Source organism: Empidonax traillii, unplaced genomic scaffold (assembly GCF_003031625.1).
Source record: "Empidonax traillii isolate 1590-97213 ecotype Southwest subspecies unplaced genomic scaffold, ASM303162v1 scaffold600:size394560, whole genome shotgun sequence".
Taxonomy (NCBI): domain Eukaryota; kingdom Metazoa; phylum Chordata; class Aves; order Passeriformes; family Tyrannidae; genus Empidonax; species Empidonax traillii.
In genome coordinates, this window is record NW_020955793.1 from 154118 (window position 1) to 171686 (window position 17569).

Below are 17569 nucleotides of genomic sequence, written 5' to 3' on the forward strand. Positions count from 1 at the left end.
TACCTTGACTTGATTAACATCCACTTTACTGAGAGTCACTAATGTAAACATGGCAACATTTACTGTAAATTTTTAAAGAGCGTATGCTGCACAGCTGCAACTAAAAGCAGTAGGAGCCATTCAGTGAACTCCTCTCAAACTTTTCTGGAAAAAGCAAAGGACGAAATGACCTACCCTGACTTTTTGTACTGTGGTAAATACATTTTTGTGTTTGTGTGTGTCTGTGTGACAGTGCTTAAATAAATTATGTTCTCAATAAAATTCCATGCCAGCAAATATGGCATGCAGACTTGAAGCAGGAATTGGATTATTGCTTAGCAATTGTGCATTAGAAATACAATAACTAGAATTTATGTTTACATTAATTACAGCATGAACATAAATTTCTCTGGACTCTTTTATTCTTCATGTACTATGTGATTGCTTTTTGTCTCTCAATATACAAGACAATAAAGACTAGCAATCTCAGTTATAGATATGAAAAACTGAGTGCAAGGACTTTTTTTTTTCTCAGAGGAACCTTGTAGGTCCACTGGGTTTTGCTGCATACATAATTTATTTTTATTGTGTACAGTCAAGGAGTCCTAGTGTTTTTTGTGAAAAGCTCAGCTGATATGGTGGCAACATCTGTCTCTTAGTAAATGAATATCATGTAATATTTTACAATAATTAATTTCTTCAAAGTAATTTCATGCTAAAGATAAGGGACCATACTGATGGTAGTACAAAAAAGAGGCTTTGTCTTTCTCAGGAACACAAAGAGTAAGCGGTGAATGAAACCGGTAGATGCTTGTGTCTGTTCTGCTTATATATGCTGGATGAGACCTCTCCTTTTAATTTCTTGCTTTCTGTGGTTTCTAGAGGAACTCTCGAGTCTACAGAACTAACATCACAGGAATTAGAACTTTATCCTTTTCTTTTTGCTAGAATCATGTATGTTTTACACATATCTTTTCTCAGATACTATGCAACTCCCTTGTTCTGTAGTTGGCAATAATTTTAAAGGTGGTTTTCGCTAGAGGTTCTCGTTTCAATGCTGTACTGGGAGATCCAGTTCTTTGCAGCTAACTGCTGACCTTATATGATGATCCTCACTGAAGACTTTGTGGACACTTCTGAGTGTTTAAAGCAAGATGCTAAGTTGCAGAGAGGTTTCCTATTAAGGAAAAGTGATGTAATGTCAGTGGAACACTGCCAGCTTCTCTCTGCTCATTTTATTTATATTAGCTGCATACCAGAGAAAATGCCCCATAAAACACGAGTGCTCCTTGCTATATTTAGCCAAGTTAATTTACTAATACCAGGATATTATGTTTATATGCAATGGAAATAATTATAAAAAGATTTAGGAATATCTTATTGAAATAAAACAGGTTGAACTTGGGAAAAGTAAATGCTAGATCTGCTTCTGGTGCATAGGAAGACTCTAGGGTATCTTTTAACATTTATACTTGCAAGATATGTATTTCTGTGCTGAAAAGCATTGTTTAACATTTTAAATGAACTATTTTGCTGATTGTGTAAGGAACATAAAGTACAAGGAAGTTGATTACATTAATATAAGTCTTTTTAGTCTAAGCAGTGCGGGTGTCCTCACATATAACCCATGTGACTAAAGCCAGTCTTGCCATACCTGCTCTGGTCTGATCTTCTGGTCTGAAATATTTACATTCACCTTCATACAGAATGCAGTGGGATATTGTGTGCTTTTTTTGGTGATGTTTAAAATCACTTTGGCATATCTTTTGTTGATTGCCTTCTCTGAATTTTTTTAGGACTACTTTTTAAATGAGTAAATGAGTCTCCTTTTCAATGAGTAGAATTTTTTTGCCTGGCTTATGTTCAGCTCTTTGTTCTACAGCTGATGGTGTTGATAAATAATCACAAGATTTCTTCCTGACTCTAACAATGTTACTTCATAATGCTGTTAAACAATTTGACCTTTTCTATTAATTCTACTCCTACATAGTGACACTAGCTGGGTGTGGTAGTGTTGGAATTAGGGATCCTCCCTGATATTAATTCAACCTAAAAGAATATTCCTCATCAAGAGTAGCTGAGCACTTTTGTTAACTGCTGATAAATAAGAGCTGTCATACTAGCTAACTGCATAATGCATATGAGAAAAAAAGTCTGTATTTTAAAATTAATGAATTAAATGCTAAGTCTAGTATGACTGTGAAACCATGTGATATGAGTTCTTCAGTTGTCTCATGAGCTACCAAGTTGTGGGTGAGGGAAAGAATTTTGGGTAGTGTCATTTTTATCTGCATTACTGAGGATGTGTTGAACATTTTGTATATTTTCTGCTCGAATCTGAGTTGCCTGTCTTCATTTTGAAGCCTGTGGTTTATTTGGATGACTTCTAAAGACACTTCTTTAAGGCAGTCTTCATACTTTCTGACATTTAGCATCTAATTTACACATCCTGAACTGCACTCTGGAGGTTTCACTGACTCTCTAGGGGGCTGTAGTATTAATAATGTAAGTGAGATGCCAAAGAGGAGATGATGAGAGCATTTCCCCATGTATCTCCTTTTGACTAGAAGAATTACAGCAACATGACATCAAACTGAAGTGCTGTAAGGCCATAAGAAAAAGGCAAATGATCTTTTAGTCCAATCACAAATCAAGTATTACTGTTTTACTCATCTGGAGCTTCTTTTGGAAATATGAAGCTATGTAATATATAGAAGATTTGAAAATGATTGCAAGATTCTGTTGCTGTTTCCAAGTATGCAGATCTTTTCTCATTCATTCTGAGTGATTCACTGGGGAAGTAGATCACGCTGAGAAGAACCATGAGAAAAAATTTTGAGTCAACTAAGGGTCGAAAAACATTTCCTGCTATTATGAAGTATCTGAAGCTGGGCCTTTTGCCTTACAGATTCTCTTAATTTCAAATATCAGATTTTAAACATTAGATGAATTAAAAACAAACAAACAAACAAACAAAAAACAAACAAAAAAAAAAAAACCACCAACAACAAAAAGTCTTGGATCATGAGATGCAATTTCTAGTATTATGCTCTTGAGGGCAAATGTTCTCCTTAGTGTAGAAGATCAGACATAACTAATCTATGAAGTATTGCCTGGACAGGGTACAGCAAGAATTCTGTGCTATCAGTTCTTGCTTAACAAAGTTTATTTCCCCATTTTTTTAAACTAGAGCCTGGTGGATTACTGATTATTTAAGTAACTTTAATATTGAAGTCTTGAAATTCATTTGGAAAACTGCAGTCTCTGAAGGTTTATGAAATGACCAAAAAATGGACAGCTTCAGACAACATTGCCTTTAGGGCATGAGAATGTAATTAATGTGGTAAGTCTAAGTGCATGGGCTCTTTAGAGTCCTGGCATGAGAAAGAGGATGACTGTAGGGAAATGAATTTATTTTCCTCCAAACAAAAATACTGAGCAGCAAAGTCTTTCTGCAAATCTGGGTTCTCACTCTCCCTGATGTATGACACAACCAGCTGAAGAACTTAAATGTCTTTGCCTTATTTTGTACCTTTATGACAAAAAATTTTAAAAGCTCTGCGGTGTCTCTAACTTTTTAACTTTCATTTATTTTTTTTTTTTTGCAGTAAATTATTGTCATATTTTATATGAATAGTCTAATCAATTAGCTGACCTCAAATCATCCAGATACTTTTGTTATTGTGCAAACTTTTGCTCAGTGCTGTGTTTGAGGCTTCTCCCTAAAGCAGAATAGGAATAGGAGGCTCTTTCAGATAAGAAAAAGGGTCAAGGTACTGTGTAAACTTTGACTACAGAGTAGTTTAAGTAAACTGACCCAGAGACACAAGGGTCTTGCAGGTTCTAACACCTGCAATAATTATCCTCATGTTCACTGTAGAAAACTGTAGTAGAGAAGTTTATTTTAGGCCAGTGTTTTCCAGAGGACTAAGTAAGCTTTTCTAGAGAAGCTGGCATATGAAGTGAGGTAGAAAGTAAAGTAATGAATTTCAGTATCCATATACCCTAGGTAGGTCTTCTGAAGCTCACAAGGAATGGTGAAGAGGTGGTGATATACCAAGGGAAGAGACAAGGAGACAGATGAGAAGAAAGCAGTTAGCGAGAGGGAGGTCAGTGAGAAGAAAAATTAAAGAGAGACAAGCATTATACCATGATAGGAGTATTGCTGAGAGGAACAGAGCAGAGAATCATGTGGAAATTCATGGTTCATACAGGAAGAACTGTATGATCCACACTGATGCTGACTCTAGTGCTACCTATTTTGATATTATCAATATCCCTCTGTCTTTGAAGTAATCTGCAAGTCCAAAATTACATTTTTGATATGGAACTATTGGTTGTTTACTAAAGCATAGCCTGATTTTTGTTTTTTTCTATCTCAACTGTTTGTGAGGTAAACAATACCTTGCAGTCCAAACTTTGTGATGCTTGAAGAGAAGGTTTAATACACAGTTATTCAGTGTGAAAGATATATATTGCTACTTTTACATCTTATTAGCATTTCCAGTAATGGAAATAAAGCATGGATTATTTTTTTTATTTCAATTTACTAACAGTGATTTACCAGTAGTTTCCAAATATAATCTAAATACTCTAGTTATGCTAAGAAAAGAAATTATATATAGAATTATATGACAGTTTGGGTTGGAAGGGCCCTTAAGAATACCTAGTTCCAGCCATCCTGCCATGGGCAGGGAATGCAGGCAGGAATAAAGTGCACACTACTAACAATTCAATGTAAAAACCTTTTTCAATAGGAACAATAAGGACAAAACAAACTGCTGTTGGTCAAAATAAACAAAATTGACTTTAGGAATAGGTAAATCAGTCCTCTTGACATCCGTTCTGGAATGTTCATTTTAACATAAATCTAATCTTAATAAATATGGGAAAAATATAACTTGGGGTCCTTAAATCAGACAAGTGCTGTTTCTAATATTCTTTCTCCAAGACTGTCCAGCTCCAGGCTGAGAAAGTGCATGAATCATCAAAATAATGAGTCCATAAAGAGAGAATCTTCCTTCATAATTGTCAGAAAAAATAGGTTTAAATCCTGAGACATACATTTTCCTTTGTAACTAGCTTTTTTACAAACTGCTCCATGATCAAACTGAAGGCAAAAAAGACACATTTGTTTTGTCTGGGAGGTTTTTACTGCAGGGCAGATGGGCGGAGTGGAATTAACTGGTTTCTGGAGGTCAGCTGCAAGCAGTCAAATAGTAAAAACTGTACTACAACACAGAAATAGTAAAATTGCTGACAAGGATGGGTCAATACATTGTTTCTAAATATGTAAATGTTGAATAACATGCAACAAACCCTATTTTTAATATATATTACACGTCGGTATGTTGTACTTTGTGAAGAAACCTATAAAGAAAATCCTATAAATCAAAAATATTAATTTTCAGCATATTTGTTTAGGAAGAGATGTGTTTGATTTACCAGAAGGTGAGCCACAAAATACAAAGCCAGAACCTGTGGTATGCACACTTCTTTTTAAAAACCTCTAGACTGTATGGTTTAGCTAGACACTTCATAGTAGTTTATACATCTACTCTGTGTGCATCGCCTACACTAGGAAGCGGTACAGAGAGACAAGGGTGGCTCAGTAGAGTGACAAAACATGAGGGCATGATATGTACGCTGTACATTTCAGGGTCACTGACTTTGATGTTTTGATTTTTCACTTCGGACTTCCTCTGTCTGTTCTCATGAGCTGAGATCTCCTTAGTGGCTCAAGTTTGTTAGTTCATTTCACCTGACAGTTCATGTTCCTGAGAGGCTTGTCATGGATGCGAACTGGAGAACAAGCAAGTGGGAAACAGTTGGAAATTTGCTTCAAAAGTACATTTCTGATCCAAGCTAAAGCCCAAATGCAGTTGTGTCCTTACTGTTCTCTTACGAGAAGTGCCAGTCTCTGAGGTTCTTTTTTTTTTTGTCCGGTCACCCTGTTGGTCACTGTTTTATTTGGGAAAAATGAAACATGGTCCTTCCTCTTGTTTTCTCTGGGAAAGAAGACTTACTGCTTTCACTGAGAGCTAAGCAAATTGAGAGCTTAACAGTTTTACAGAAGGGATGAATTATTCAGACTCACTGGTACAGCATTTGCCTATAACAAGTGTTTATCATTACACTGTATGATTACTTATTTTTATGTGATTATATAAAAAATATGTATATATATTATAACAAGTCCTTGTTATATAAGTCTTCCATACTCTAGGTTGCTTGATATAGTAAAACAAATATTACCTGAAGTGAATCATCTTTATGGAATGTATTTTCACTCAAAAGTACAAAAGAAATTATTTGCTCTGCCATTTATACATGAGGTATTCCATTTAAGCTTTCCAGAACAATGTACTGTACATTTAAGTAACATTTTTAAAAATAATAAATTCTCCTTGTTAAATCACTGCATCTATTTACCAAGGAAATTATATTTTAAATTACATGTTGCCATCACAAGAAGCTAATTCAGGTTATATGTCTGCATCCAAACTTGTGTGATTTCAGTATACCATATTTCTCTTTATGATGATAGGGAGTGTAATTTGTTCTGGGCAGATCTGTTCGGTCTGTTTAGGAGAATAATATATTCTGACTATTTAAAAAGATGTGTTGACTGCAGTGACATCTGTGTAGTGTAGATAGATTTTTTCTTTGCTTAGTAATTCTTCTGATAGGTTTTCTGTTTGTTTGTTTGTTTTAACCAAGCAATGGGGAAATGACAGTGCAGTGTAGAATACAGTCATGGAGTAAGGCTGCAGTTCTACTTGGTCCTTAGGGTTTGCCTAAGTCGTCTTCATTATATTTATGTTTATCATGCCATTGTAATAAACAGTAATTCTTCAAATCTGAGAGTGCTTCAGCAACATTCTGAGTATCACCATTTTTCTTGACTCTTATATTTTGGGGAAGAAGCCTTTTAAAAACAAACAAATAAAAAAAATCCAACCCCCAAACTCACACTTCTGAACTCTGTCTGGCTAGATAACCAGTGACAGTGCCCTATAAACAATTTTATTTCCAAAATTCGCCTATAAAAATGAATGAAGATCTCCATCTTGATACAAAATACGTCACAAAAGTATTCATTAGGCAGCTATCACTGAAATTCATGTGAGCTGCTGCTAAGAAAAAAAATGCAATTTAAAAAAAAGATGTTATCAGTCTACATGCACAGATAAAGTTACGTCTCCTCTTATAGCCGAGTCTATAAAAAGTTCTTTGAGGTCTTCTAAATGCATTAGCTGACATAAGGTATATCTGCCACACTGCCATACCTTTCATTATGATTAGCAACCTGGATTGCATGACAGGAATATAACATCCTGTGCTAGATCAAGCCTAAGATATAATTGTGTCAGGATTACATTGGTTGAGTAAATGTCACAGAAGTAGTGAGCAATGCTGTAATGTTATTTTCAGCTCCTGAGAACCTGGCTGAAAGATTATTATTGTCTCTAGCAGTTGCTCTTACCTCCTGGTGCTTCTCCTCCTTCCGTAAAAGTTAGTGTATGTTGTTGGGGGGGTTATTTTTGTATATACAGAAGGACTTCAGCAAAAATGATATAACACTAAACGTTTATGGCATTTGGATGGGGCTGGCACTTAAAGTAAGTCTGTTGTATTGTTGTAGCAGGAGAATCTCAGAAGTAAATAAGTATTTTCTATGAATATTATGTATTTATTTACTTTCGTGTGGTTCCTTTTCATATGGCAGTTTAAGAATAGGATACTTCCAGAGAGTTACAGTAACACAGACTACTGATGTGTCAGCTGGTAATATCCCAGATTTACATGGGGCAGTGACCTGCTCAAATATCAGAATTATTTGTGAATACAGAATAGCTGGTAAAAGGACCTAGAATTTAGTCTCTAAAGCTACCTAAATTTCTTAGATAATTTTTAAAACATATTTGAAATTTTAGTTTTCCTAATAACACATTGAGAGCAGTTGTGTGCTCCCTTTAATGTCAGGGCATCCAGTAGCTATTCTATTTTTTTTTTTTTTGTAATGTGATGACTGTTCTTCTTTACAAAAGTATCAGTAGTACAAAGCAGTCATATTTATGTGTAACCCAAAGAACAGACACTTGACAGATACTAGAATGTCAGTATTGAAAGCATGAAGTTCCATGGTAGTAGTTGGTGAGTAGGCATAAAAGTAAGCAAATGTCCTAACTTTGTTGGTCAGTGGTAGATGAAATTTGAGCATTGTATTAATCAAATATATTAAATTTAAAGCAAATATGTAAATAAAAAAGAATACTGTGCATGTGTTCCAGTGACAGCTCTGAGAAAATGTATTGTACTACATCTTTTTCTTCACTTTTGGTTTTAGGCTAGTACAGTTTTTCATACTTTGATATATATTTTTTTCTTTCCATATTTTCTTTGAATATATACCAATCATCACAGAACATAACCTTCCACATGGTATAGCATAAGCAGAGGCAGAAGACCTATTTTTCTGTTTGCAGGCTAGTTCATTCCTGCATTCTGAGTAATGGGTAATGGTTTCCTACACTTTGGGCCAATTCAGCTGCAAACTGAAAGCTGTGTTGTTATTAATGCCTCATTACAGTTTCCCTCTTAATAATGTAATGCTTTTTGCTTCCTGTATCAACAAAACTTGTTACCTGTGTAATTTTTTAACTGTTGCATCTATGACTGGATAATCTGTGCACTACTTTTGCAACACTACTGAATTACCAACCCAGACAGATTTTTGACTACCAGACTAATTCTTATGATCTAACCCCAGCAGAGATATGAAGTTTAGCCTTTTTGCTAAAGCTTGTGTTGTATCTTTATGACTTTTGGGAACAATGAATGTGCACAACAGCACAATTTCCTCTCTTTCTGAACCCAAGCTAAATGTGTTATCTCACTGTTACATGTTTTGAAAAATGTCGCTGCAGTGGTATCAAGGGGTGAAAAATGGTTCCTGTCTTCAAAAGAACTGCTTGTGTTTGCTGAATACTGGCACTATCTCTACTTTTAGTTTCCTTAGTGCAGAAATTACCTTGATGCCTTTGACAGATAATCAAACCATAGTGGAAAACGGGCACAGCTACAGCTGCCACTTTTTGGGATAGATAGAAAAGTTTTTAACAGCCAAATTACAGCAGGACTTCCTTACAAGAGAGTTCACAAACAATGCAGATGGTTTTGCATGCAGTGTGTATGAAGTTTCTCAGATGAAAAGTTAAGCTTAGTTTCCCAGTGTGCTCATAATACAGTCCCTGTCTTAGCTCTTGCCCCATACTGAGAGTGTGTTAGGTTACAGTGAGACTGATTATGAATGCTCCTGTTTGTTAACCTGAAATACGGAAAGTGTTATTTGTTGTGAAGCTGCGTTTTCAAATTGTTAGGCTTCGAAGAGAATGTAATAAAAATGTTAAAATGTTGCAGATGGTGGAGATTGTTCCTAGTTATAGCTCCCCAGTTATTCAGCATGAGGTTTACATTGTAGTGGCGATCTGCATCCTCCCTGCAATGTGTTAGTATAGACAAAACATACCTATGAATATTTTTGGGGTAGAACCCAAACTGATGCTGGGTTTTGTGTGTTGTTGCTGTCATTCCCTCCATTCTGTACTCTCCATATCTCCCCTCCACCCCATTTTTATTTTGACTGATAATTCCAGTCTTACATAAATCTGAACCCTTGCAGTATTTAAAACAGTCCACATTTTTTTTTCCTCGCAATATAAGGGATTGTTCAGCAACAGGAAATCTAATGTTTAAGTAAATGTATTTGTATTGATACAGCCTGAAGGCTGTCTGTGTGTTAAATATATCGCAGTTTTTGTTAAAAGGGGCAACTGTTCTCCCTTCACTTTCGTGCCTTGACATATCTGTACAATTTCAACATTTCTAAAAATGAACAAGTGTTCCTTCAGTGGACAGTTTAGTTGGAATTACTTTTGTATTCTTTTATTTTCTGTACAGCTGTTTATTAATTCACTGTTAGATAAAGTTAGGGTTGGGGTTTTTTTTCATTTTAACAACTCTCAATCATTGATAAGTCTAGTGGAAAACCTTGAATTATATTAGGAATTTTGTGAGGAGTAGAATTCCAGATATTGGTGATTACTGTCAGATTTTGGATAAGTTGGTATGTACATTTTAGTTTCTAAAATAATAACTTTCTGAAGTACTTTAGAAAATTACTAATTTTCAGCAGTACCATGTGCATCAGTAAAATAAAAATATTGTTGTAGAAAGCAAATTAAATGGTGCCTTTAAGAGCTACCTTACCAGCTACCTGGCAAGTCTGCCCTGCCAGCTGCCTGGGAACCACAGATGCAGAAGCACTGTGAATCTTATCCAGTGATGGAAGCTCAGCAACTCCAAAGCTCCCACTGCTTCTAGTTCTCCATCCCTTCTCTGCCTAACCATCTATCCTGTTGGGCTGCCAAGGAGCTAAAGAGATATATGTGATACATTCAAATTTTAATAAATTAATTAATTTTGAAAAAAGTTAGTCCTGGATTTTATTGTGTAAACAGCTGAGTATAGGTATAAATATACCTAAATGTACACACATAAAAAATACATCTCTACAGAGATGCTTGCTGACATGGAAGTCAGTGAGAACAGCCCTTGCCTTTTAACACAGCATGATGGTGACTATTTCCTTTTTGGTAGAGCTCTGGCAGGATTCTGAAGCAATAGAGTTAGAAGGTAGATCTTTATTGGAGGCGAGTAGTTGTTACCTCAAAATAAAAATACAATCTCAATTTAGAAAACTAGGTCAAGCTTTTAAAGTTGTGCTTAATTCTGATTATTTTTTATTTAAAATACTCCTGTACTTTAATTTCAGAGGTATATTTTGTATACTGCTGTAAAACTGTACCATCTGTTTCTCAAAGGGCAGGTCACTGGTAGGATTGTGAAAAGACCAGTCTGCTTTTGCTCAGGAATAACTTGAGACAGAAGTGAGCTCATTATTCTTCCATAGCTGAGATAAATATGAGTCTTTCTTTCAGACAAAAATTACTTTTCTTTGACTGCTTTCCATTTGCTCCTTTTCTTTTTTAAGATCAAGAGAGACAAAATCAGGAATTTCGAAAAGTTATAACACGGAGAAAACCACTTAATCTTCCTTCTTTACTTGCGGTCATTTATTTCAATTTACTTTGTATATTGTGTTGTAAAACACTAACTAAATTTCAATATACTTACATACTTTGTGACAGTCACTACCTCAGTAGGGTTAATTTTGTGTACAAAGATTACTTCGAGGCTTGAATAGCATTTCCCTACCTTTGGAGAACTTTCCCTCTCGAGATAGGTAGTCTGGATAGAAGGGCTTCTATATGACCTTTGGTGTTTAAAAGGTACACAGAGTTGATGATTAAGCTGCAAGTAGCAGGGTGCTTCCCAGAAGAGGGGCACCGTTCCTCTAAATAATTTTTTATGCTCTTCACAAACCCAGAGATGTAAGATGAGAAGTAAAGCTGGTACATAACCTAATATTGGGACCATGTGAATGAGCCCAGCAGAGAACTGAAGAATGAAGGATTAATTGCATCCCCCAAATTGCCATCTGCTGTACTGTCCTCTGCAGTCCACTAGCCATTTCCACTGTGTGCCCTCCTCCATTCCACTGTGTCCAGGCACTTGGAGTTACAGTTCTTGATGGTGGTTGTTACCAATTTACTCCTCGAAGTCACAGACTGCTCTATCGGTTTTCAAAACAATGTGATACAAAAAAGGTATCAGGGCGAAAAAGCATTATGAAAATGGGATAAAAAGATAAACCAGCCTGCTATAATTTAAACCAAGTGCATACCTTAGTATATGAATTCTTGAGTAACTATTAAACTATGCTGTATGTATTGGCACGCATAGTTGCCCACTAAGGAACCAAATGTCTCATGCCTCTAGTCTTCCCTTTCAACATCTGTTTCCAAATGTTTCTTGCTAGCACTTAGCTCTGAAAGTCACCACCTTACTGAGCAGGTTCCAAGTGGTCAGAACCAAACCTGTGCATGAAGCTGTCCTTACAGGCAATGCGTGCCAGAAACCTCACCTCTGTAGTAACTAATGTCTGCTTTCATTAAAATATTACTGCTTTACTGTTTGCATTTTTTACCTATTTTAGCACACCTATTAGAACATCTGAAAATATATAGAAAAATCTTGGTTAAGAATACGTGGTATTGGAAAAATTCAAATATTGAAGCAGAACTTTTGAAAATATTTATGTATTATTAGGCCTGCTTCTTGGTTGCCGAAATTTCTCAATATTCACTTTACCCTAGTTATGATTTTTTTTATTGAATTACTTACCTTTACCATTTGCTAATTAAATTTTCTAAATATTTACTTCTAAGTGTTAATTCTTATATTGTTATGATTAGCTATTTGGCAAAACAAAAAACTCCACATGAGAAAAAAAGTTTATTCTCTATTGTTTAAAAAAGCTTAATGTCTTCCCTGAAAGCATGTGTGCTCTTTAAAGTACTGGGATTAGAAAACATATTTCAGCTAATTGGAAAGAGGATGTAATTACAATCAAACTAGTTTCTCTTGTAATCTCATCAAAAACCTGATCTCTTTTTAATTCTCTTCTTTGTTCTCTACTGATGAGAGCAACATAGCGAGCTGATTCCCCTGCATAATTTTGACTGCTGGGCTCTCAATACCTTTGTTGAACCAGTGTTATCTTTCAGGGACCTACCTGTGTAGAGCTTCCACTGCTGTCATTGTCATTCCAAAGGAACTCTTGTGAATTGATATTCTTTCCTACTTTTTTTCTTCTTCATAGTGGCACATTCATAGGATACATCTGCTCAAGAAAGTAAGAAGTATAGGGCAGTATCTAATGTTAAAAGAATAGCTCTGAGGTAGAGAACATTCTTTTGCAGATAAGGATTGTGCACTTTTACAACTGATATGAAACTTTGCTCTAAGATGGTATTTGTGGTTTTCTGCCACATGGACTGATGTGATAATGATTATGCTTGCATGTTATTTTTCTAAGAAGGCACGCACTTGCTTTGTCTGGACCCTAAGCTTATCAAAAGCTTTTCAACTGGAATTACTGCTGTACCGGGCTAATAAACCCTGATTTACAGGCATGTATATTCCTGTGGTCTCAAGTCAAGCTTAGTGTGAGAGCAGAGCGACCTCACGTTTGCCTGCCAACCTTTTGTAGACACACCCTGACTCCGGTCTCCACTTCTGCCTGGCCGGGTGCAGCAGCAGCGCAGTGGCAGGGCTGTGGTAGTACCACTGACAGGGCCATAGATGGGCATTTGTGTTACGCTGCTGGCCGGGTGCATCGCCATGTGATTTGGCAAATGAAAATGAAAAGGTCTCAAGACATGACACTCCGACTTGCTTTCAGCACATGTTGGATAAACACAGGAGTGTTGGAGACAGCAAAGTTTCTTCTATATTCAACACACCATTTACAATGTTAAATTCCCCCCCCCCCTTTTTTTTTTTTTACCTTAGTCTGTCTGTAATTAATAAGAAAAAAATGAGAGTGCTTACAATGGAAAAAAAGATAAGTATTATTTTTAAGTAATTTTAGAGGTATTAGACAGTAGGTCTTCAAATATTCAGACTAAAGATACAGAAAGTATCTTAAGTAGAAAATAAAAGTAGTAATCTTACAGGCCTTTCTCTGGCCAGGCAGAGTTGACCAGAAGTGCTTCTGTCATCAACAAAGAAAGTTGAATGATGATGGAAACTAAAATTTTGTTATTCTAACCTATTTAGAGAAAGGAGACTTCTATGTAATTTAGCAAAAAAAGAAGTCTTAGCCTGTGTCCTGTAAAGTGAAAAGGTGAACTGATAAGGATTTAGAGTCTCTATGATCAGCATTAAAAAATGAATTATAAGAACTACAAGTGAACCACAATATTTAGATGTTCTTGTTCCTGATCTAGTTAAAAAGAAAAATGTCATCTCCTTTTCAGTGCAGAAATGTATATTGTTGGTGAGATTTTGCTAGAATTGAGTCATCTTTACAAAAACAAAAAGGCAACTGTTAAAAGTAAATAACTGGTTTTTCAGTTTTCTGTCCTAAACAGTCTTTCTTCTCTTTTTCTTATCTAAGCAGTCTTCCTTGGCATGAGATCATAAGCAGAATTATTGTCAGAAAACATTTTCTGGGAAATGTAGATGGTTGGAATATCAAAATTAATCTTCAAATGGAAAATATGATGTTATTACCATTTTTAATTTTGTTGCTACCAACAAAAGTATACTGTTGTGCCAGAGTCATACATTCATATGCCTTGCATTAAGACTGCTTCTAAAATTTCTGCTTAAATGACCTAAATTATACATAAACAATGACACATTTGTATATAATAAAGTATTTCTATATTAAATACACAGAAAAGGTATATGTGCATATGCTGAAACTTTGTAGACATGGAGTATTGAGATAAAGTTGCGGTTTCCAGCTGGAAGATGACAATTTTTAAGCAAGTCAGTCTGATGTATTTTCTGATGATAGAGCATACAGTTAATTTTGAGCTTGATGTCATTCATACAACTATATCATGGACAAAACAAACAAACAAACAAAACAAAAACAAACAAAAAAAAACCACCAAAAAAACAGAACCAAAAAAACAACCAAAACCCAACCCAAAATAAAAAAAACAGTGCATGATCTGGTTTGCTTCACTGCTCAACATTTTGCTTTTTTTTTTCTTTTTTACTGTTACTTAATTAACAGTTTTGAGTGCTCCTGCATATTAGGTTTTTTTGTCTCTATTCTTCTAGTGAATATGTACATTTCTTAATGAAATTCTTATTTCCATTTGAGCTGATAGTATTGCAATTAGCAATTTCTCAGAACTGTATTGAGTATCTACTAAGATACATCTCAGGACCTACAGTTGAAAATAAAGCCTGGGAAAAAAAATTGAAACTAAAAACATGGAGAAACTCAGTTTATCACTTCCTTAGGTTACAGATGTTTCTCAGAAGTTTTCGCTCATTTACAGATACATGGATGGTTCTAACACAGAAGTTTGTCCTTTCTCTCTAAGTACTTTGTTTAAAGTATGACCTTAATTAGGTCTATCTGATTGGCCCCCAGAGGCTACAGCAGAAATCATGGCTGAAGTTGTCACTGGGTAAATATTTCAGCCTTATTATTGAAACAGGCCATTGAATTACTCAAGAAACAAAAAGAAACGTTGCTAAGAATTTCAGTATTTCTACCTTTAATTCTGTTATCTGGATTGATTCTTTAAAATATCGCAAGTGTTTTCAAATTGTCATATAATTTGCCCTTTTAAAGAGTTGAAGGTTCTGCTAAATTCTGTTATTCATACGCTTTTTCCTCCACCTTGAGGACAAAAAATGGGCTTTTGTAGCAATGTTTTAGCTCTGAAGAAACAGGGCTATTCAGCATATGTAAACACTTTGAACTTTAACTCTTTTGATTTTCCTGGACCATAGATCAGCGGATTTCTATCTCCTCCCCAACCAGCACTGCCTGTCTGATCATCTTTTTGTCTATTTTTCCTTCCCACAGGGGCCCCCAAAAAATACAGCAGCTACAGAACCAAATTCGTCTGGAGCAAGAAAGTGGCCAGTGGTATCGTCACCAACAGCAACCTGATCATCATCAGCACCCTCCCTCTTCTCCTTCCTTTCCTCCTCCCCCCTCCTTCCAGGAGCTTGAGCCCAGCCAGCCTGCCACCTCTCCTGTGCCAATGAGTATTCTTAACTCTCATACTTCCCCTACCATGCAGTCTTCTGGCTCCTTTAACTATGCTCGGCCTAAGCAGTTTATTGCTGCTCAGAACATCAGCCCTGCTTCAGGTTATGTGACTCCATCTTCAGGATCATCTACATCCAGTCTTCCTTCTCCTTTGTCTCCAACTGCTTCTCAGAAACAGTTTGGCAGAGTGCCTGTTCCTCCCTTCTCTCAGCAGTTTGCTCCAGAAGGGGAGTATCCCTGGTCTCCTTCTTCTCCATCCCCCCCACCCCCGCCTCCACCTGTGTTTAGTCCAACCGCAACATATCCGGTGTGTGATTCCTTTCCACTTCCACCTCCTCCACCCCCTCCTCTTCCTTCACTTTCTTCACCTTCCCACAGCCTGTCTCCAACTCCTAGATTTCCTAATTCCGGCCAGTCTCCAGCAGCTTTTCTCAGCTCCATGCTGCCATCCCAGCCGCCACCCATTTCTGTCAACGCGTTAGGCCTCCCGAAAGGAGTGACTCCTCCGTAAGTATCAGCTGATGAGCTCCGTGACTGTACTGAAGATTGTACTGAAGATTATTGCACTTGCTTAATTTTTATTTTTCCGGGGTCCTTGGCTGTTAGCTGCTATCTGAGAGGGAGAGATGAGTGAACAAATTATAAATGCCTCTGTGCTAGAGATGTGAAGTAGTTTTTTAACCCTTACAGAAGTGAGATTCTGAAAGAGCCCTACAGTAGGAACACAGAAGATGAGAAGCTGAAACTTTAAATCAGAGTTGTGGAAAATATGAAAGCAGCAGCAAAAGATTCTGTGTGTCCAGGGCGGTGGAAGGAGATCCTAGAATACCCTTCTCATGATCCAGTTCTTCACATGTTCAGAGATATTTGCAGTTTATGTTCCTATTAAATCTGCAGGTAGAGAAATAGCAAGTAAAGACTTCTTTCAGAAGTCCTAATAGCTTTGTGATACTAAAAGTATAAGATATTAAAGTATAAAACTGATAACAAAGTGGTCATAACTTTGTTTAGATTTTGGCTAGAGATTTTGTTCTGAGGAAGTTTGGGAAACTGTTTAGGAGGGGATTTAGAAAAGCAGTGCATAAAAACAAACAGAATCCCTTCCCCTAACAACTCTGCATACTTATTTTCCCCTTTTGTCTTCTCTAAAGGCCAAGATAGTATTTTGGAGCATGTTAGCTCCCATCATAGATCAGTTTGTCTTTCCACTGGCACTGGACTCTCATTCCATCCTTAGAGAACAAAGAGACATGCTGAAGAACAAAAATGAGAATAGCTGTATCCAAGGCTTATTTATAACTTTGTCTAGAAGTTTGTCTAAACATATCTACAGTATCTAGGTGACCTGCTCAGCTACATACTATCGCAGTGGGAACTTCTGTTATTTCAGTCCAAGATATTATAAGGAAGAGAAGGAAGAAAGCGGACAGATATGAAATTAATAAATTATGTATATGCTTTAAAAAGCATTTCTTTATCTTGAGTTCTGTCATACAGCTCATTATGGAGTCTGGCCATAAAACAGATTTAGGAGAAAAATTAATAAATAGTACAGTTTGCTCTTGCACTCGTAATAGTTGAGATTTTCTGTCTTTCTGTGTCCTTTGCTCTGGCTTAGTTTCTCTTTTGATACTGACATCTAAAAGTTGCATGATTTATTTACTGGCAGCTTGACCGGCAAGCACAGCCCACAAAAGCCTGCCTGATTTTCCAGGAAAGGCTCTAGTCCAACTATACAGTTCTGATAAGAACTGGATTTTCTTTTGAGTTCCCCCCTGTGTGCTGTGAGGTTGACAGTAGCAACTTCAGCCTCTGCTGTGTCCCCCTTTCCCTGTTATGCTGCACTTATGCATACATGTTCTCACTTGTACCAATAGC

General features: G+C 36.4%; 1 protein-coding gene across 3 annotated transcripts in view; it reads left to right on the forward strand.

The window, feature by feature from the left end:
- The window catches only part of PALLD (palladin, cytoskeletal associated protein), a 200921-nt gene that overhangs the window by 148437 nt on the left and 34915 nt on the right, over positions 1 to 17569 (forward strand). For all 3 annotated transcript variants that reach the window (XM_027898507.1, XM_027898508.1, XM_027898509.1), the window contains one exon: positions 15503 to 16198. In XM_027898507.1, the coding sequence (XP_027754308.1) occupies positions 15503 to 16198 (696 nt within the window). The remainder of the gene's footprint in view (positions 1 to 15502; positions 16199 to 17569) is intronic.